Source organism: Lepidochelys kempii, chromosome 17 (assembly GCF_965140285.1).
Source record: "Lepidochelys kempii isolate rLepKem1 chromosome 17, rLepKem1.hap1, whole genome shotgun sequence".
NCBI lineage: Eukaryota > Metazoa > Chordata > Testudines > Cheloniidae > Lepidochelys > Lepidochelys kempii.
In genome coordinates, this window is record NC_136396.1 from 18,092,825 (window position 1) to 18,114,037 (window position 21,213).

Below are 21,213 nucleotides of genomic sequence, written 5' to 3' on the forward strand. Positions count from 1 at the left end.
AGGTTGGAGAGCAAGTTATTTCTATTTATAATATCAAATACTGCACAGTACCATTTAAATCTATATAGCCTGATTCTGATCTCAGTTGTGCTTGTGTTAAGTCAGGAGTAACTCCACTGAAATCAATAGCTACCCTGGTATAAAACTGGTGTGAGATAGAATTGGGCTCCTTGCATTTAGTTCCGACAGTTCTAGATCATGGATTTATAAAGCAGGAACAAACAGCCAAGTTCAGAGGCAAAAGTTGACTGTGTTCTTTAGAAACAAAAGTATATTTTAAACAAATACTTAAATGGTGTTTTGCCCTCCAGTTCTCGCCCTGCAGCTTTTATCAGTGTCTCTCTAGAAAATCTTCCCTTGAAATGAAAAGGGAAAATTTATATAAAGGAACAAACCAGTCCTGTGAATGTCCTGGAAATATGAAGACGGGAGACTAGTCTGCAAGTGAGTATCCAACTGTGCAAAAATGTTTAGGCTCAGGTTTTTCTTTTTTTAAATGGAGAGCTATCGGGTTTGCAAAAATGACATACTTGGTTGTAATTGTGCACGATTTCCATACTGCATGGATATCCAATGCCAAATTCCAGTCAGTCAACTTCAGGAAAGTTGAATTCCATGGATATTTTTGTGCTTTCTCCCCTTCCCCCTGCCCCCAAAGTGAATGCCGGAAACCACTGTCCCCTCATTGATTACAGCTCTCCCACATTACTGCAAAGTACTGGAATGCTTATAACAATAAAGTCTTCAGGAAGAGGACTCTCGAAGTGAAAGCCACTGTCCGCTTTTGAGAACTTAAAGCCATGGAATAGCCCCCATCACTTTGATGATGGACCTTAGATGATGGACCTGGCTCCGGCAGACAATTGATAGGCTTTGATTCAGTCATAACATGTCACTGGCAAGATAAGGGGAATCAGAAATCCTACAGATAAATAACAAGACCCTTCTGCCAGACAAAACCATCCCCCCTCATGTCCTATATCTAATACTCCCCCCCTGACCCCCCCCAAAATGTTAAGGTTGCAAAATCAAGCACTGAAAATTTAGGAAATGCCAGATTAAGGTTGCCTGTGCAACCTTAATTCTGCCTTTTGTGTATGCATTATGATACAGTCTTTTTAATTACATGATCACATACTATTTTTTTTTCTGCACGCAGAACCCCTGCCTCATTCACTGCACAGAAGGGACAGCGCTTTGACAACCTCACTTCTGGCATTTCTTAACTTTTGAGTGCTTGACTTTTGCAACCTTAAGGTTCTTTAACATAGTTGTGTGTGTAATTTTCTAGGGCTTTTAAAAAAGCAAACTGAAAATAGAAATGCCAACAAGTGGCATCATATTGACACCCACATGGCTTATTAGCAGGGTCTAACCCTTCAGATGCACCACACAGACCTCTGGCACTTGAGCTAACACTGCACATGATAGCAGTAGTAGGTTGGCATCCTCTATGTGGACCAGCACTGAAAGGGGATGAGACACTTTGCCAGTGGGTTTCACAGATACTTGCTGACATCAGAGGAATGGTGAGACTTGGGAATCTTGGGTTCCATTCCAGGCTCTGGATGGGAGTGTGCTTCAGTGGGCAAAGTTCCAATCCTGTCTCTTTCTCACCCCTTGCTCTTTATCCCAGTCCCATTCATTTCACTTAGCTCTAGTCTCTGCTCCTTTCATCTAGTCTCTGCTCCCAGGCTTCTCATCCCAGTCCCAGTGTCCTTGCCTAGCCAATCCCAGTTTCTCCCATCTCCACAACCCAGCTCCTCATCAGATCTGTCTGCCCTCCATCTCATTTCCCCAGCTCCACTAGGTTCTAGTCCCAGGCTTTCCTCTGGTTTATCCTCAAATCTGTCTCCCCCACCTTTGTTTTCCATCCTGGCTCCCAGTCTCCTCCCCTAGGTCTGGCTCTTGTCTCTTGGGCAGTCTGTTCAAGCAGTGTTGTCCTCCATGATGCTTTGACCCAATAGACTGGGCATTGAGAGCACAGGAGAGGCAAGCTCCCTGCTCTAAGTTCTGGTGCCCAGACCTGGATGCAGTATGGCCTGGTGCAGCTGGGAGATTGAAATTGCAGGGAAAGTCTTGCTCATCCCCCTGTAGCCCTGAGCTCAAACATGCTATGTGCAGGTGGAATCTTCAGAAAACCGCTGCAAAGCTAAGCATGTCTGTGCTGAGCATGTGCAAACTTCTTGGGGAAAAGCTGCTTTGACCAAATTTGGACAGACTTTCAGAGGGAAGGCTCAAGCTATAGCTCTGAAACTAAAGCCACCCACCTGCCGAAGTTCAGGTCCCAACCTCAATGTATGGGGTGCTAGAGCTTCTCAACGAAAAAGTTGCCAGAATCTGTTAACATGGGCAATAGTGTGTTTGTCCTTGGTCTTGTTTCTGTAACCGTTCCCTGAACTGTTTTGGCTGAAATTGTCCAAAAAGAGTTCAGCCTGAGGGAGAGAGACCTCCAGAATGGGAAAATTTCAGCCCAAATGGTTAGCTTGGCAATGGTACAAGCAGGGAGGTGTAAGGCAACCATAATAATAAATGTGACCAGCTCTGCCTATAGATTGAGGCTTCCTGTGTCTATGTCTGAGCTACTTACGTGCTACTCTTGCTTATTATAACATCCAGAGCCTATTGAACCAAGGATAAGCTGTCTTCTGCCTTTACAATAGAGCAGTTCCATTTTATCTATAGAATGGACTCCTACTTACACTCCCTCTGCCTCTCTGATTTGTTTTCAGAGGGTTCGTTCTGTGTTCCTTCGTGTCTGGCACATGGGGCTTGTGCTATGGAGATCATTCTATATGCAGGTCACATGGAGCAGGAGCAGCTGCAGAATAAAGCTATTATGGACACTGTTACCAGATCCTGGCCCACTTTTCGTTTAACTAGTTAAGCTGCAGAAGGAATTTAGAACCTGATCGATCAAAACCTGTATCAAATACTCAATTCACACCATTTTTAAACAAAATCATAAATTTCTCTCTTCTGTATAGAAACACAGCAGTAACTTCTGTCCTCCAAGCGATACCTTCTGGTGGGATGAAGGAAGTCTGTACAGCTGTAGCTCACAAAAGCTTATGCTCAAATAAATTGGTTAGTCTCTCAGGTGCCACAAGGCCTCCTGTTCTTTTTGTGAATACAGACTAACACGGCTGCTACTCTGAAACCTGTACAGCTGTAGATGCCAAAGTCCAAACTTTGCTGGTGGTGGTTAATACCAAAATTTATGATTAAGGGAGATTAGATCCATTATTCTTAATATGGTTCTTATTCCCCTGGGGCTCAGTTCTAGCCTCACTGCGAAAGATTGTGCTGTTTCTAGGCTCTTGATTACTATAATAGAGTTTTTTTTCCTCAACTGGGTAATTTCAATTATTTCAGGGGAGTAAGGTGCAACTTTGTGTCGTTTCTTAGGAATGTTAATGAGGCCAACCCTGGGAGTAATGGCATAGGAAAGTCAGCTGCCACATTACAAACCCAGCAAATCACGGTTCAGTACACTTGGCCTCAGTAGCAGCTGAAGAGTACAGTCAGTGTGGAGATGGAGTTAATTTTCATGGCTAAAGTAGAGGATTCCTCCTGGAGCAATGGAAATTCTGATAACACACCAGGCATGGTGTCAGGCCGGGGTGGGGTGGGGTGGGGCGCGGAAGAGAGAGAGAATATATATATCTCCTCACTCCTTTACTCGCCAGATGGCTCCATTCCTTTACCTGGATAAATAATGCTGCACCTCTTCCAAAGGTTTCCTACAGCTCTCGAAGTGCCTGGGCAGCGATTGGCTGCTCTGAAGATCTTCTGCCACTTTTCCTTCCTCCAGGGCTAATATCCATGATGGTTAACAGCCGTTTTCTAGGCCTAACCTCTTTTCTTCTGGGCATAAATAATAGCTATTCTCTCCCTTGATCAGTTTTGACCTCCCTTGCCCACCGCAAATGCTAATGCCTAAAGATTAGTTTTTCCACCTTTACCTTCTGTAAAACAGTTTCATGGTTCTGGTACCCCCAAGGATGGAACTGGTTATTTTGCCTTTCTGGATTTCCAGTGCACCCATCACAGTAGTTTCTAGGCGTAGAGTTATGTGAGCTTGGTATGTCATTACGAACAGGACAGCATGTTGCAAGCCTTTACGAAGGTTAGGAAGTATAAACTAGCGGGTCGGCCGCTGGGACTGGGGCGATCTGGGTTCAGTGCCTTGGCTCAGCCATGTACTTCCTGTGTGACCTTGGGCAAATCCCCTAATTTACTCAGTGCCTCATCTGTAAAAATGGTGATCCTGTCTCCTTCCTCGCAGGAGTGAAGATACAATCCATTCATGAGGTGAGGTGCTGGGATGTTGATAAGAATGTGTTTAGTGTTTCATAAAGTGTGTGTGGGAAGCTGCATGTCTAGTTCTCACTCGACTATACCCAATGCTCTAAAGCGAGAGCAAGCATTTGCATTGTAACCCTCTGTGACTATGTAACTCATGAAACAGGGAAAAAGCCTTGTGGAATGCAAATGATGGCCTCTAACAGGATTTAACATCTTTATTAAATGCAAACGAGCCATTGTGCAAGATCAAGGATCAAAGCCTTTAAATGGTTTTCTCCCCTGACTCCATGAAGGAGGGACCTGCGTGGAAACTTGCTATCAGCTTGCTTTCTGAGGGAAGAAGATATAAAAATGCCTCACAAGGAAAAACGATCATCTCTCTGCTGTTTGAACTCTGAGCCAGAGCTCTAAACTAAAGCGAGACATCCTCTAGGGATATCCCCTGGGTTTGCCCTCAAAGACATTTTGAATTGACAGGTCTTTACAACTCTGTTGCTCTTAGGATTTAGATTGAAGCTCATTTATGTTATATCCTTGCTTGCTTTAACCTGTAAATAACTGACTGCTTTTTCTTAGTTAATAAGCCTTTTAATTAGTTTATTGCAGAATTGGCTACAGGTATTGTCTTTGTGACATCTAAGATAAAAATTGATCTGGGGTAAGTGACTGACTGGTCTCTTGGGACTGGGAACAACCTGAATATTTTATCAGGTTTCGGAGTAGCAGCCATGTTAGTCTGTATCCGCAAAAAGAAAAGGAGTACTTGTGGCACCTTAGAAACTAACCAATTTATTTGAGCATAAGCTTTTGTGAGTTACAGCTCACTTCATCGGATCACATGCATCCGATGAAGTGAACTATAGCTCACGAAAGCTTATGCTCAAATCTGAATATTTTGTGTGTATGAGTGCCCATTTATTGCTAAGTCCAGCTTGCCTGGGTATCAGGATAGACTGGAGCCTGAGGGGACTGACTCCATGGCAAGATTGTTACAGTGCTTCAGAAGTTCACATTTGTTACTGGGTTGGTGAAGTCTAATTATAGAACACACCACAAATTTGGGGTGTCTGCCCTGTTTTTTGATGGTCTGCCTTGAGGCAGGCATTCATAGTCGCAAGCCACCCCAGATAGCATGACAGTGGTGATAAGGGCCAGGTACGTATCTACATGCTAGAGATGGACCTAAACAACCCCCCAGATCTGAGCATCCCTGAGCTTTGGACAAATTGGCACCCAGTTCTGAACTTTCCTTGAAATTGCTGAACTGTAACCCTGGATCTAGACACCTCTCAACTTTTGAGGGGGAGAGTTCTGCTCTGTCTTGGAAAATGTTTTAAAGAGGGAATCAAGCTCATCTCTATCCAGCTTGGAACCGTTCTTGCCAGCAGAGCACGTTGGACTCTGTTCAGTCAGGTGACAGCATTAAAGACTGCAGTTCAGTCATAGACACCTCAGGTAACTAGTTAATGATGGAGGGTCAGATGAACGGGTATGTCTGTGAATAAGAGGGGAATAGCGGGTGGCTATGTAGGATCAGGCTATGTGTGAAAAGAAATCCTAGGTGCCTGGCAGCCTTCACATCTGAGATTTCTTGGCATGCACAGGAGCAGTTTCTGCTGCTAGTCTCGGGGATATATAAATAACTGACTCCTTCCAACTGTAGGCTTCGCAGTGCAATGTATGGATTGCTCTTCTGGCAAGGCAAGTAGGACGCTGTGCTATTTACAAAGAGAATAGGGCATGGTTTACTTTCATTGAGTCAATCAGCATCTTTTTCCCACTAAAAGTCAGCGACCTTTGATTTTTATTGAAATTCCTTTCCAGTATTGCAGGGAAATTAATAGCGTCAGTGAAAAATGTTATGAGGAAACTCAGGAAAATCTCTCTACTTCTCAAAACACTCCTACTGTTTTCTGCACCCTAAATGTTGATCTATGCTAAGTATAACATACAATCTGTTATCCTTATGAAAACAAAGATAATTCAGTGCAGTTGTTTACACAGCTAAAAGCTATAGGGCAAACTACAAGCAACAGAAATGCCAACTTTGTAGCAGAGTCTCAGTGGGGTGCAATCAACTTTTGTCCAAACTCATGAGACAGGTGTTGGTAAAAACCATCCTTCTAGAACAGATACAATTCCAAGATCGTCTGCTGCTTTTCTCTGTCTCAGCCCAGTTCAGTCTAGCTGATCACTAGTGCCCGGCTTCTTGTACTGTATGTGCTGCTTGTGGGTGGGTGGCACAGAAGTCATGTCCTCATCTCCTTTCAGTTGGCTCTGCACCAAGATAAACGGCCTAGCTTCAAGAACTGTTTGAAAGTGTGGTGCATTGGACTAGTGTGAACTTGTTACTCTGTTTAAGGGTATTATCCAGTTGTCACTGGGGCTTGTCTACATTATCCAGTTTGCTGAGTACATGAGACAAGGTCCTGAGAACTGCATACTGTAGACTTTTTTTTTTAAAGGGACATGGTACTATTTCAGTTTTCAATTATGAAATTGAACCATGGTCCCCCAGCGAAAAGGGGGACAAAGTAAGAATGTAACTGCTTTCATTTCCAAGCTGTAGCCTTTTGACTAAAACCGGAGGCTGGATTAAGCTCAGAGGCTGTTGAGCTCATACTGTTTCATAGACTAAACCAATCTAGATTTGCTGCTGTGAACAGGACTACTTGTTTGCTTTAGCCATACAGCCTTTAGTTGTGCTTTTAAAATGGAAAAAGTTAAGTATTTGCAAATATTTATTCTAGGGCAGTGGGTTTAGAAAACTGTATATTTGCAAACCTCTGTGCTCTTTTTTGTATTGTTCATTTGTCTCTCTCCTATCTGTCTTCACTTCCTTGCCCCCAGTGAAATAGCTTTTTGGTTACTCCAAGCCAACACAATTAAACTAGCCGTTAATTTGCTGTTGAGAGCTGGGTATATGGCCTCTTTTGGAGGTTAGAATGTTTTAGACAGCTGCACTTGTGTTACCTCTGATTTCCCCTCCCTCTCTTGTCCCTTCTGTTCTCTCTTATTGCAGGATTGCCAGCTGTGCAGAAATTTTAGGAAGAAATATGACCCTAGAGACTCTTGCCTGAGGTTTTTCATCCAAATGGGGGTTCTAAAGAGATGGCTTTCCCAACTTGCTCTATGCCAAGGTCAAAAGCTTGCCCCCTTCCTGGTGTCTGGCTTTATTAATACAGAAATTGACAATAATGAAATGCAGCTCAAGTCTTCTGTCCAGGGTTGGCTGCTCTTTGAGTTCCTCCCTCAGGACTGCTCAGCCCACACCCTAGATAGTCAGTCAGCCTCTCTGTCATCTCCCTTATGTCCAGGTGGGGTAATGAGTCATCTGACTCAGAGACAGCAGAATCCATTTAACCCTTTCTGAGCATCTGCTAACAGGGTGGGTTAGAACACTTCAATTTCCCTGGACATTCAGTAACAGATTTAAAAGTAGCCATCCTTCAACAAAAACCCCTTCAAAAAGAACCTGTAGAGCTACAATTCATTTGCAAACTTGACAGCATTAATTTGGACTTGAATAGGGACTAGGAGTGGCTGGCTCACTACAAAAGCAATTTTCCCTCTCTTGGTATTGACACTCCCTCATCAATTATTGTAGTGGACCACATCCACCCTGACTGAATTGGCCTTGTCTACACTGGTTCTCCACTTCTCTTCATGTGCCAATATATTTATACCTGCATCTGTAATTTTCACTTCATGCATCTGAAGAAGTAGGTTTTTTTGCCACAAAAGTTTATGCTGAAATAAATCTGTTAGTCTTTAAGGTGCTCCTGGTTGTTTTTGTAAATCTCCAAGGATGTCTAATGGTGTCTACATGTTGTTTCTCAATCCTAGCTGACAACATTACTCTATAGCCCCAAGCTTGAGTTTTCTAAATCAGTGGCTCACGAACTACGGTCTGCAGTTCCCCAGTGGTCCACAGAAGCCTTCCTGGTGGTCTGCAGAATAGAACATTTTTCAAGAATTAAATTGCGGTGGGTGGAGAGTGTGTTTCTCATGAAGTGGCCTGCAGAATGGAAAAGCTGGAGAGCCACTTCTCTAAACTATTCAGTGGAGTGTAAATTCTGTAAGGCATTTGCTAAACATATCAATGATGGACACATTTAAGATCTAGCAGCTCCAACCTTAAAGGAGCTGTAATTTGGGTCATTACATTTACTTGGCTTGAGTCTCCTCCTTGCATAAGCAATAATACGTTCTGTGTCATCCTGGACCTGTGCCTGTAATACTCCTAAACCTTTCTTTCTAGCATCTGTCCATAATGCAAAGGGTCATTTATAGTCTGTGTAAGCAAAGATGGGGTCTTTCATCAGTTTTAGTCTGAGGCACTGCAGTGCCTGCTCGCACTCTGGGGACTGTTCCTACTGAGATTTTATGGCTTTGAAAGGAGAAATCTCTCTGTGTCTGTGTCCCCTTTAGGTCTTAAAGTCATTGCACTCTTATAGCACATGGCCCCTAAATTCTAGCTGTTATAATTCTGGTAGGCCCGACAGTGATCTAGATAGGTTCTTGTTTTATTGCGACCCTCTTCTAGCCCACGGTAGAATACCCAGGGATAAATATTTTCTTTCTCTTTAACTGATACATGTGAGCCCACATAGATCAACTTGCTTAATGGGAAAATAATTCTTAATAGAAAAGCTTTTCCAGGCCACAATCCATTGTGTAGTAAGTCATGGCAATTGGAATAGGATCACTTGCATTAAAAGCACAGACCTTTACCACTGGAGCTCAAGGACTCAGCCGATCAGCTGTAAGCAGTGTCAGGCTACTCTCTCTTTATGTGGTGTGGTCACTAAAGGGGACAAACACCCTTGCCCACATTTTCATGGGCACCAGTGACAATCCAAAGCCAAATTCCCATTGACCTGGGTAGATGCCAAGCCAGAAAATCTCCCCCGAAAGTGCGTGCACACACAATTTTCTCTCGTGTGTGTGTGTGTGGGAAACACTCTCATTGCAGCTGGTTTTGACTAATGCGCTGAATACAGATTAGGGCTCCGCACTGTATTCTTAAAGACACAGTGCATAGAAAACAGCTTTACTTCACAGCTTTACTTCACTCCTCCTGAAGGTCGAAACAGCAGACTGGACTTCTACATAGAGTGCTTCCGCCGACGTGCACGGGCTGAAATTGTGGAAAAGCAGCATCACTTGCCCCATAACCTCAGCCATGCGGAACGCAATGCCATCCACAGCCTCAGAAACAACTCTGACATCATAATCAAAAAGGCTGACAAAGGAGGTGCTGTTGTCGTCATGAATAGGTCGGAATATGAACAAGAGGCTGCTCGGCAGCTCTCCAACACGAGTTTCTACAAGCCATTACCCTCTGATCCCACTGAGAGTTACCAAAAGCAACTACAGCATTTGCTCAAGAAACTTCCTGAAAAAGCACAAGATCAAATCCGCACAGACACACCCCTGGAACCCCGACCTGGGATATTCTATCTACTACCCAAGATCCATAAACCTGGAAATCCTGGGCGCCCCATCATCTCAGGCATTGGCACCCTGACAGCAGGATTGTCTGGCTATGTAGACTCCCTCCTCAGGCCCTACGCTACCAGCACTCCCAGCTACCTTCGAGACACCACTGACTTCCTGAGGAAACTACAATCCATCGGTGATCTTCCTGATAACACCATCCTGGCCACTATGGATGTAGAAGCCCTCTACACCAACATTCCACACAAAGATGGACTACAAGCCGTCAAGAACACTATCCCCGATAATGTCACGGCTAACCTGGTGGCTGAACTTTGTGACTTTGTCCTTACCCATAACTACTTCACATTTGGGGACAATGTATACCTTCAGATCAGCGGCACTGCTATGGGTACCCGCATGGCCCCACAGTATGCCAACATTTTTATGGCTGATTTAGAACAACGCTTCCTCAGCTCTCGTCCCCTAAAGCCCCTACTCTACTTGCGCTATATTGATGACATCTTCATCATCTGGACCCATGGAAAAGAAGCCCTTGAGGTATTCCACCATGATTTCAACAATTTCCATCCCACCACCAACCTCAGCCTGGTCCAGTCCACACAAGAGATCCACTTCCTGGACACTACAGTGCTAATAAACAATGGTCACATAAACACCACCCTATACCGGAAACCTACTGACCGCTATTCCTACCTGCATGCCTCCAGCTTTCACCCTGACCACACCACACGATCCATCGTCTACAGCCAAGCTCTGTGATACAACCGCATTTGCTCCAACCCCTCAGACAGAGACAAACACCTACAAGATCTCTGTCAAGCTTTCTTACAACTACAATACCCACCTGCAGAAGTAAAGAAACAGATTGATAGAGCCAGAAGAGTTCCCAGAAGTTACCTACTACAGGACAGGCCTAACAAAGAAAATAACAGAACGCCACTAGCCGTCACCTTCAGCCCCCAACTAAAACCCCTCCAACGCATTATTAAGGATCTACAACCTATCCTAAAGGATGACCCAACACTCTCACAAATCTTGGGAGACAGGCCAGTCCTTGCCTACAGACAGCCCCGCAACCTGAAGCAAATACTCACCAACAACCACATACCACACAACAGAACCACTAACCCAGGAACTTATCCTTGCAACAAAGCCCGTTGCCAACTGTGCCCACATATCTATTCAGGGGACACCATCACAGGGCCTAATAACATCAGCCACACTATCAGAGGCTCGTTCACCTGCACATCCACCAATGTGATATATGCCATCATGTGCCAGCAATGCCCCTCTGCCATGTACATTGGTCAAACTGGACAGTCTCTACGTAAAAGAATAAATGGACACAAATCAGATGTCAAGAATTATAACATTCATAAACCAGTCGGAGAACACTTCAATCTCTCTGGTCACGCGATCACAGACATGAAGGTCGCTATCTTAAAACAAAAAAACTTCAAATCCAGACTCCAGCGAGAAACTGCTGAATTGGAATTCATTTGCAAATTGGATACTATTAATTTAGGCTTAAATAGAGACTTGGAGTGGCTAAGTCATTATGCAAGGTAGCCTGTTTCCTCTTGTTTTTTCCTACCCCCCCCCCCCCCAGATGTTCTGGTTTAACTTGGATTTTAACTTGAAGAGTGGTCAGTTTGTATGAGCTATTACCAGCAGGAGAGTGAGTTTGTGTGTGTATGGGGGTGGGGGGGATGTGAGAACCTGGATTTATGCAGGAAATAGCCCAGCTTAATTGTCATGCACATTGTGTAAAGAGTTATCACTTTGGATGGGCTATCACCAGCAGGAGAGTGAATTTGTGTGGGGGGGTGGAGGGTGAGAAAACCTGGATTTGTGCTGGAAATCACTTTAGATAAGCTATTACCAGCAGGACAGTGGGGTGGGAATAGGTATTGTTTCATATTCTCTGTGTATATATAAAGCCTGCTGCAGTTTCCACGATATGCATCTGAAGAAGTGAGCTGTAGCTCACGAAAGCTTATGCTCTAATAAATTGGTTAGTCTCTAAGGTGCCACAAGTCCTCCTCTTCTTTTTGCGAATACAGACTAACACGGCTGTTACTCTGAAATATGCATCTAGTAGCTTTTGATGGTGGCAATCCACCCATTGCCACCTCACTGTGCTAAGTATTTTGGTTCCTAAAGTAAGGAGATGGTATTCATTAGAGGCACCCAAGATGCAGTGTTTGGCTACTCTACAGCCAGATCCAAAGGCAGAAAGCAATATTGGTTGGTCTTTAATCTCTTTTTAAATGACAGATGCAAATGGCGGCTGTTGCTTTTCGCACCAAGGAGTCCTACTACCTCATTCTCTAGAATGTTGTGCATCCGTTTCCAGGGCCTGCATTTTTGTCCACCCATGTTGTGCCCTCTAGAATATCAAGATCCCATGATGTCATCTGATGGATTGGATTTCAGTCTCTGTGAAAACAACAGGAGTACTTGTGGCACCTTAGAGACTAACAAATTTATTAGAGCATAAGCTTTCGTGAGCTACAGCTCACTTCCTCAGATAGAAAAGTGTGTTCTCAAAGTGTAAAGAGAAGCCCTGAGCTATGGGAGGTATGTGATCTGCCCAGGATAAGGCTACATAGTGTGTGTTGGTTTGTTCCCTTGTGTCCGTTTGTCAGCAGTGTCCATTCTTGATCTGTTGCACGTTGCTGCGTACTGCAATGTCTCCTTTCTCCCAGGGCTAGGAGTGCCCTAGAACAGAGCCCACTCCTACAGTCCTTAAGCAAATCCTCCCATTAAGGCTGAGAGCTGAAATGGCACTAACCACAGTATAATGTGTATTTTCTAGTCCAATCTGAAACCAACTCCTGTCTCCAGTCCTCTCCCCTCCCCATCTTTGTTACATTCTCCCTCTCTTTCTCCCTAATCTTAACTCATGGAAGCTGTTTACAGCCCATTAAAGGATCAAATATCTTCAGAGGATGATTTGAGCTTTCATTAACATTTTTCCATCTTGCAGCTCAATTCCCTATATAGGAAACCCTGACTTAAAGCATGATTCAGAGGGTAGCAATGACATTTGGATATTACGGAGTTTGGATCCAGAGCCCAGATACTAGTATTATGTATTTGTAGAAAGCAGGATGTCTATTATCCCCAGACGTTCACTGGAATTCATTTGGAACATCATCTTTACAAGCTACATGCTTTGTATCTTTAAACATTACAACCCAATGTGGTCAAAGCTGAGTTGCTCCTATAAATGAGATATGGCATATGAATAAATGACACAGCACTGATAATCTTGCTTGTTTTATGACCATGAAAATCTTCATCCTGTGATGTGGGATTGTATTGAATGTGGCAATGCAAACCAATATTAGCTCTTCATTTAAATCTTTAACATAGTTTCCTACTTAGCTTCTCCTGATTCCTTTTTCCAAGGTTGCCTGGCAAGAATCCCCCAAAGTGACAGCTGGAGCGGTGAAACCACGCTCTAGGCCTTTCCCACAGTGGAGTCCTGCAGTGTCAACTGTTTCCCAATGTCTAGAGAGAGGACCTGGTGGCATGAGGTCACATTAATACCCATCTGAGTCAAACCATAAAAATAGGCCTGAAAAATACTGCAGAATACTAATAAACCTCTGAGAGAAATGGCTCTCCAATTCCCCTGCATCATTTTCAAGCCTGGAAAATACTTGGGCTGTGACCATAACATGTTGTTGTAATGGGTTAGACCCCTTAAGCTGCCACCTGATGTATTGGAATATCACTAAGCCCGCCTGTTCTGCCAGCCAGGGCACCCTTTTTACCTGTCTTGCTGAGCCAGGCTATTAAGGCTCCTCCAGCACACACAGGCAAGGCCACTCCCAACTACAGAAGGACGCAGATACTGAGATCAGCTCTGGGAAGCCTCTGCTTAAGAGACTTTCCCCAGAACTCAGCTGTCCACCTCCCTTAGAGTGCAGACCCAAAGGTATGTTACGAAATCTGCCTCCTCCCTCCACACTGAGGGAAGGTATGCACGGCCTCTTACAACCCCCCAATTATGCAAACAGAACAAAGCAGATTACTAAGCAAATAAAACAAAACACACATATTAAGCTTCAGAGTGGTAGCTGTGTTAGTCTATGTCAGCAAAAAGAACGAGGAGGACTTGTGGCACCTTCGAGACTAACAAATTTATTTGAGCATAAGCTTTCATGGGCTAAAACTCACTTCATCAGATGCGTACAGTGGAAAATACAGTAGGAAGATATATATACACACACACAGACAACATGAAAAAATGGGGTTGCCATACACACTATAATGAGAGTGATCAGTTAAGGTAGGCTATTATCACCAGGAGAAAAAAAACCCTTTTGTAGTGATGATCAGGATGGCCCATTTCCGACCGTTGACAAGAAGGTGAGAGTAACAGGGACGGGGGTGGGGTGGGGTGGGAATATTACTTTGTGTAATGACGCATCCATTTCAGGCTTTATTCAAGCCTAATTTAATGGTGTCCAGTTTGCAAATTAAGCTTGTTTTACCAAAGAAATTGGTTACAAATAGTAATTTCTCATGCTAAATATTGTCACAGGTAGATTACAGAAAATCTTGAAAGGCAGCTGCATTGGCCTGTAGCTGGAAATTTCAGGTATTTCCACTCTCAGACTGGATGCCTTCCCAGCCTGGGTTCAACCCTTCTCACCTCAGTTCAGTTCTTGCTTCCAGATGTTTTTCAGTGTCTCTTTGGGTGGGGAGGCAGAGGAGAACCACGATTATGTCACTCCCCTGCCTTCTTGTGTACGTGGGGAACCCTTTGTCTCCCAGTGGAAGAACACTGGCATTCCAGGGGGTGAGTCCAGTACCACGTGACTCAGACCCATGTCTCTGCAGGGCTATGGGAGCCATTGCTCGTAGGCTGTCTGGAGCATCCACAGGAAGACTCTTTCACAGTCCATTGTTTTTGCTAATGGGCCATTAGCCATGTCTGGCTTTTCCATTGTTGTACCTGAAGGGCTGGTTGGGGATGACACCCAAAGTAACACATTTGAAATACAAATACATAGTCAATATTCCTAACTTAAGATACAGAAATGATACAGGCATACATACTGGATAATCGCATTCAGTAAATCCTAATCTTTCCAATGATCTCTCACATGAGCCGTCTTGCATAAAGTATATCTGTTATGTCATATTCATATCCTAAGCATATTTTTCATAAAGAATATGGAGTGAAATGTCACAGTAGGCTCCCTTGAGGTGTGTGGGGAGGGTGACCAGATAGCAAGTGTGAAAAATCGGGACAGGGATAAGGGTGGGGGGAATAGGTGCCTATATAAGACACAGCCCCGAATATCAGGACTGTCCCTATAAAATCGGGATATCTGGTCACCCTAAGACAGGGTGGCATGCTAGTCCAGAGTCAATGGGAGCAATGTTGGCAAGAAAAGCTATGTGGGTTTTGGATCGCTGCTGTTAATGAGCTCCCATGGCTGCAGGTGAAGCAATGATAGCTATTCGAAAGCCACTCCCTTCCTTCCCTGTTCCCGCAGCAGCTGCCAGCCCTGTTTGTAGCTGTGGGGTCAGTTTACTGATCCTCTGCTCTGATGCCGCAGCACTTGACGTAGCTGTTTGGATGCATTCATCCCAACTCTGTGGAGCTACAGGTGTGAGTCTCCCCCTCTCTTTGAAGATCATGGAGCCTCCTGGGGAGATGGGAGGAGGATCAAGAAAAGGAAATAAATTAGAAAGCAGAGAAGGGGAAAAGAACAGAGGCTGAAAAGGACAAAGGCAAGGCAGGCGAGAGAGAGTGGACACAGGATGGGAACAGGGAAGACTAGGTTGCGGAAGGGGTGCACCTACTTGTACACGGGTAGGGCAATTCAAGCAAACAGGGTTGGGCGCCCTTGTCGTACCTACAGAATAAAGGATTGGCCACGCTGGGGTGTCTTCACTCTGGTGTAGCTGTACAGGTGCGGATCCTGCAGTAGGGTTTGAAACCTGGATAAGCCATACTGGAAGAAGTCTCGCTTGACATCAGTGGAGCACACCTACTTTAAGTGTTTGCATCAGTACAACTATGTTGGTGTAGTGAGCACACTGCAACCCCCGCAGGGTAAAACATCTGAAGGCACCATCATTCTCGTTCCTCAAAAGCTGATGGCCATGAACCAGAGGTTTTTGAAGGGCACCTGCTACCTTAAATACTGAGGCCCAGGATTCTTTTGTGGGCATTGTGCCAGCAAAGCTCCCTCCTGTATTTCGAGCATGAAAGTTACCTTTGGGCTCAATTCAGAGGCCTCTCGCTGCTCTCCCTGATTTTTGCACCCCAGTCAGGTAGGAATGCCAGGGCTTGTGTGCTACCTCTGTTCCGATACAAGAGCGAAAATGTGGGCACAAGTTTGGCGAATGTAGATTGTGCTCACAAAAGAGAGGCGGCCTGGCTGGATCTAAATGCCCCTTAAAGGAGGAGGAGGGAAAAAAAATCTCACTGAGTGGGGAACATGTGAATAACAGTTATATTCACTAAGATTAAAAGCAATTATCCAGAGGACAGGAAGGATGCTGCTTTTGTCAAACCACTAGACTGGGACTTGGGAGCCCTGGTTTCAATTCCTGGCTATGCCACAGGCTTCCTGTATGACTTAATCTCTCTGCCTCAGATTCCCATCTTTAAAGTAGTATGCTACCTTTTTGTCTTGCCTCTTTAGGTTGTAAACTCTTTAGGGTCTGCAACAGTGTCTGTACGGCACCTTGCAGAAAGTTATGAATAATAAACCCACAATTATCTGAAAATTGTAAACACCCAAAGTGCAAGGAATTGTTCAGAGTGGAAGGGAGTTGGGGAATAATGCCAGAAGTAATGGAATGAAATTAAGGCAAGTAAAATTTACGCTGAATCTTTGGGAAACTATTGGAAAGACCTCCCTGAGTCCCATCACTTACAGTGCCTGAAAGGAGACCAGATAGTGCACTGTAAGAAATTCTGGCCTCTGGAAAACGGACAAGATGTCATATTAGGTTTCTTCTGTCTCTCATTTCTTTGATTAGCGGACACAGAAGATCTCCTCGAGGCAACACTTTGAGGATTACAAATATTTGGGTAAACCTAGCTGGCAGCAGACTGACGTATGTTGCCCAGCTCGCTGCACTACTGGGATTTAAAGTGTTCTTTTTCTTTGCAGGCACTGGTGTCACTACACAGTTACGCGGACGGTTTCCTGCCAAGTGCAGAATGGCTCGGAGACGGTGATCCAGAGAGTTTATCAGAGTTGCCGGTGGCCAGGACCTTGTGCCAACTTAGTGAGGTAAAAGCCCTTAATGTCTCGTGTTGTATATTCAATCTGTAGGCCGGGCCCTGCGCTGCTGATTCAGTTAATGGGTATCTGGGCAAAGCAAATAGGATTGGGCCATATGGGACCAGATTCTGATCTTAGTTAACCCAGTATGAATTGGAAGTAACTCACTGAAGTCAAAGGAGTTACTCCTGATTTATACCGGTATAACTGAAATCAGTACCCTACCCGATGTCTGTAGCTTTGCTGCGTGGCATTTAGCTGTGCAAGCTTCCTCATACAGTTTTATTGAGGCACGTGGTGTTACTGACCTGAAATGCCACTACTCTGGCTCTCCGAGAACGCCAAGCGCTCTGACCTGCAGCGGGGCTTTGATGTGTACCAGAGCCCATGAGGGACTAAGATAAGGCCACCAAACTCCTTGTCACATGAGACCTGTGCCAGGATTGGATTTCATCCTGGTAGGTTCCCAGAGATTGTGGGCTAATGCAGGGGTAATAAAAATACTTGATGCTTGGAGCTGGATCTTGCAAGGTGCTCAGAGCTTTTAATTCCCATTGACTTCAGACCTTACAAACTTGAGCTTTCATAAGGTACTCTTCATCCACCAGTCTCCGTGCCCTTTACAGAGATGTGGTGTCCAATATTCCCACTTCACAAATCAGAAACCTCAGCACAGAGGTCGTGACTTGCCTAGGGCTTCGTGACTTCCAGGTCTTCATTCTACCTGCTAGACTCTTCTAGCAATCTTAAGGCTGCAGACAGCCAGGCAGCACAATAATTAGCCACCAAAGTGAATGGAATTATTTATCCCCACTTTATCACTAGAAGCTACAGAACAGGGTTTGAGATAATCTCATGCTTAGTAAAGAAATGTCTTGATGGTAATCTAGGCAGAACATAGTTCCACCCTCTTCGAAAAGCATCTATCAAATACTGAGCTTCTCTTATGATGATAGGGAATTTTAATTTTTCACATTGCTGTTAATACTCTTGGTTCTCCGTTTTCATTTGGCCACTGGTTAGTCTTACTCATTTTTCATTTGTGCTTTGGTGTGTGGTTGGTCTTATTTCAATGACCACTTTACATGGGACATTTTATATTTTACATTCTTGTGACCAGACTTCTGCTGAGCTCTTTAAATTTCCCAGAACTGACTTTTTTTTTTTTTTTTTTTGGCTCTCCATTCCTGTAAAGAGTGCATGTTAACCTTCAAAATACAGTTTTAAAAACAACTTGCCAAATTCTTGCCCATTCTCCTTTTTAAAAATGTGATTGAAGCTACACTGCTAACAAATCCATCCTGTTATTGGATCAACATCCTATCTACATACTTGTAAAGTTACTCATTAAATAGGCATATTCACTGAAAAGAAAAAGGGTATAAAATTGAAGTTTATCTTTGAAAACTCTAGCAAATATAAACCCTGAGATTTAGAATCTTTTTTTTGGTGTTTAATTTTGTGACATTCTAACTTGGCTGGATGGTTTTCTGTCTTAAGTAATTTTTCAAATAGCCTGAAGACTATTAGCCTGAATTGTTCTGGCTGCTTATTTTAGGACCGGGCAGAGTAGCACTGGAATGATTGGCAAGAGAAAAGCTTAAATTAAAAATGCATACATTTAAAACTGAGAGACAAGGTGGGTGAGTTCATACCTTTTACTGGACAAACTTCTGTTGGTGTGAGAGACAAGCTTTTGAGCTCTTCATGTCACTAAACACTGAAGAGACTTGAAGAGCTCTGTGTAAGCTCAAAAGCTTGTCTGTCTCACCAACAGAAATTGGTCCAATATTACCTCACCCACTTTGTGTGTGTCATATCCTGGGACCCACATCACTAAAACACTAAATTTACAAAAGGCAGAAGCCTTGGCACTGAAATAGTTTGAGGTTACTGACACTTAAGATCTCAGTTGGGAGCTGCCTCTCTGGGAAGTAACTGCCCAATAGAATTGCCAGGCATCTGGTTTTCGACTGGAACACCCAGTTGAAAGGGATCCTGGCAGCTCTGGTTAGCACCGCTCCTGGGAACTGTGGCCAATGGGAGTTGCAGGGGTGGCGCCTGTGGGCACGGACAGTGTGCACTGTGCAGAGCTACCTGGTCACCCCTGCGCCTAGGAGCCGGACATGGGAGCTGCGTGGAGCCAGGTTAGGCAGGGAGCCTGCCTTATCCCTGCTGCACTGTGGACTGGGAGGCGCCCGAGGTAAGCGCCACCTGGCTGGAGCCCCTAGCCCCACCCCTCTGCCCCAGGTTGGAACCCCCTCCTGGAGCCCCCCCCTCCCTGCACCCCAACCCTCTGCCCTGAGCCCACTCCCACACTCTGAACCCCTCTGCTTCAGCCTGGAGCCCCCTCCTGCACCCTAACCCCTCATTTGTGGCCCCACCCTGGAACCCACCCCCCCAGCTGGAGCCCTCCCCCCCCCATTCTGCATCCCAACCCCCTGCCCTAGACCAGTGAAAGTGAGTGAGGGTGGGGGGGGGGAAGAGAGAGAAGGGTGGGGTGGGGCCTCGGAGAGGAGGTGGGGGCAAGGGCGGGGCCTCAAGGAAGGGGCAGGGCACAGAGGTTCAGTTTTCTGTGATTTAGAAAGTTGGTAACCCTACTGTCCAATTGCTGGCCTGTGCTCCTAGGGCATGGACTAGAACACAAGAAAACTCTGTCCAGACTGGCATTGAGCCATGCTACCTATTGTTAATTAAGGCAATTTCACGAAATTGTTACCGGGCAGAAATTTCTTAAGGTAGAAATGGACCAGAAGAAATATTCAGACATGAACATTGAAATGCTACCCCCCATCTCCACTGTAATTCGGGGAGAATGTTAGATTCCAAGCTGAGCGGCTGTCATGCTTCCTAGGTCACCGCAGTGCCCTCTGCACAAGGTCATGCATCAGAACCACCCAGTTTCAGTCATATGGGAGGCACAAAAGACACCTAAATGAACCTTAGGCTGTCCCTGGCTCTCTGTTTTGTGGGGACCTCCAGAAGGGGGCTGACAGAAGTGATATGAGCTCACCCAGTTACTGACCATGTTAAAACAGGACTAGCACATGCCTGCTCCAGGTGGCACACGGTATCCTCCGCTGAAGTCATTGCAGAGAAGGAACAGTTCTGAGAACAAGTGCCATGTTGTCAAAGCCCCTGAGATTCAGAGATGGTAGCTGATTGAGAGGTATCTGTGCTAGGGGCCTCTCTCCCTTTTTTTTTTTTTTTTTTTAATTGGTTGTATTATTTTGATTTTTTTTGTGGTGCAGGGTGGGATGATCTCTTATTTACATTTTGATATTTCACAAGGAGGTAGAAGTAGCCCCTGGAATCAGTAGATGCTGATCATTGCCATGTGACAAGTGCAACCTGTTGTAACCCAGGCCCAAGAAATGAAGATCTCCTGGCATCACCTTTGTTACGCTGCCTATCCCTTCAGTTGGGTGGAATTCATGATGTCTATAATAGCACCATCTTGTGACTCCCAATAGCATTACAAGCGTTGCTCCAGTTTTAATTCCCAAGGCTGTTCTTTGTGCATCTCTGAAGTGCTGGCTGAATTTGTGACCTTTTTAGTTGCACAGCCCCATCAGGCAAACAGACTGGCCTTTGGCCAGCACGTCTCTCGGATTGGGAGTGCTCAAGTCATACGATTGGTGCATCCATCTCTGGCTATCTTGTCTAAACTCAGATTTCCTCTCGAACCAGGCCCTGGTAAACTTTTGTGCATTAGTATTGAACCTACGGAGTTGGAGGGCACTCATTCGTCTCCTGGTAGCTCTTGTATTGTGGAACACTGTTTAACATGGGCAGACCAGGCCCCTGCACGCTCAAGCTGCCCCCAAACCCTTTCTTTGTGGTTTGACAACTCGGCTTGATTTCACAGAGACGGATCTGAATCCCAGAAAGAGCTGCGCGTTTGAGTGTGAGCTTTGCTCGATGCTAAAGTGTCCAGTCATCTGTTGGGAGTACAGTGCAGGCCAGTGGTTTCCAGTTATTTTTGAGATCCCATTTGTCCTGGCTGGTGGGCTTTCCAGTAGCGGAGTGAGTGAGTGTGTGTCTGTCTGTCTCCATAAAATATCTGAAACAGTTTGATGCCCAAGGACTTAATCAGTAATGATGGCCTTTGCTTCACTGCAGGTGTCTTTTGAACAGCTCGTGTTGAGTTCCTCAACCCTGTTTGCTTTCTGTTGTTCCT

General features: G+C 44.9%; 1 protein-coding gene across 3 annotated transcripts in view; it reads left to right on the top strand.

Moving 5' to 3' along the window:
* COL26A1 (collagen type XXVI alpha 1 chain) overlaps nt 1-21,213 on the top strand; it is a 221,080-nt gene that overhangs the window by 19,160 nt on the left and 180,707 nt on the right. For all 3 annotated transcript variants that reach the window (XM_073315529.2, XM_073315531.2, XM_073315530.2), the window contains exon 2: nt 16,920-17,042. In XM_073315529.2, coding sequence (XP_073171630.1) covers nt 16,920-17,042 — 123 coding nt within the window. The remainder of the gene's footprint in view (nt 1-16,919; nt 17,043-21,213) is intronic.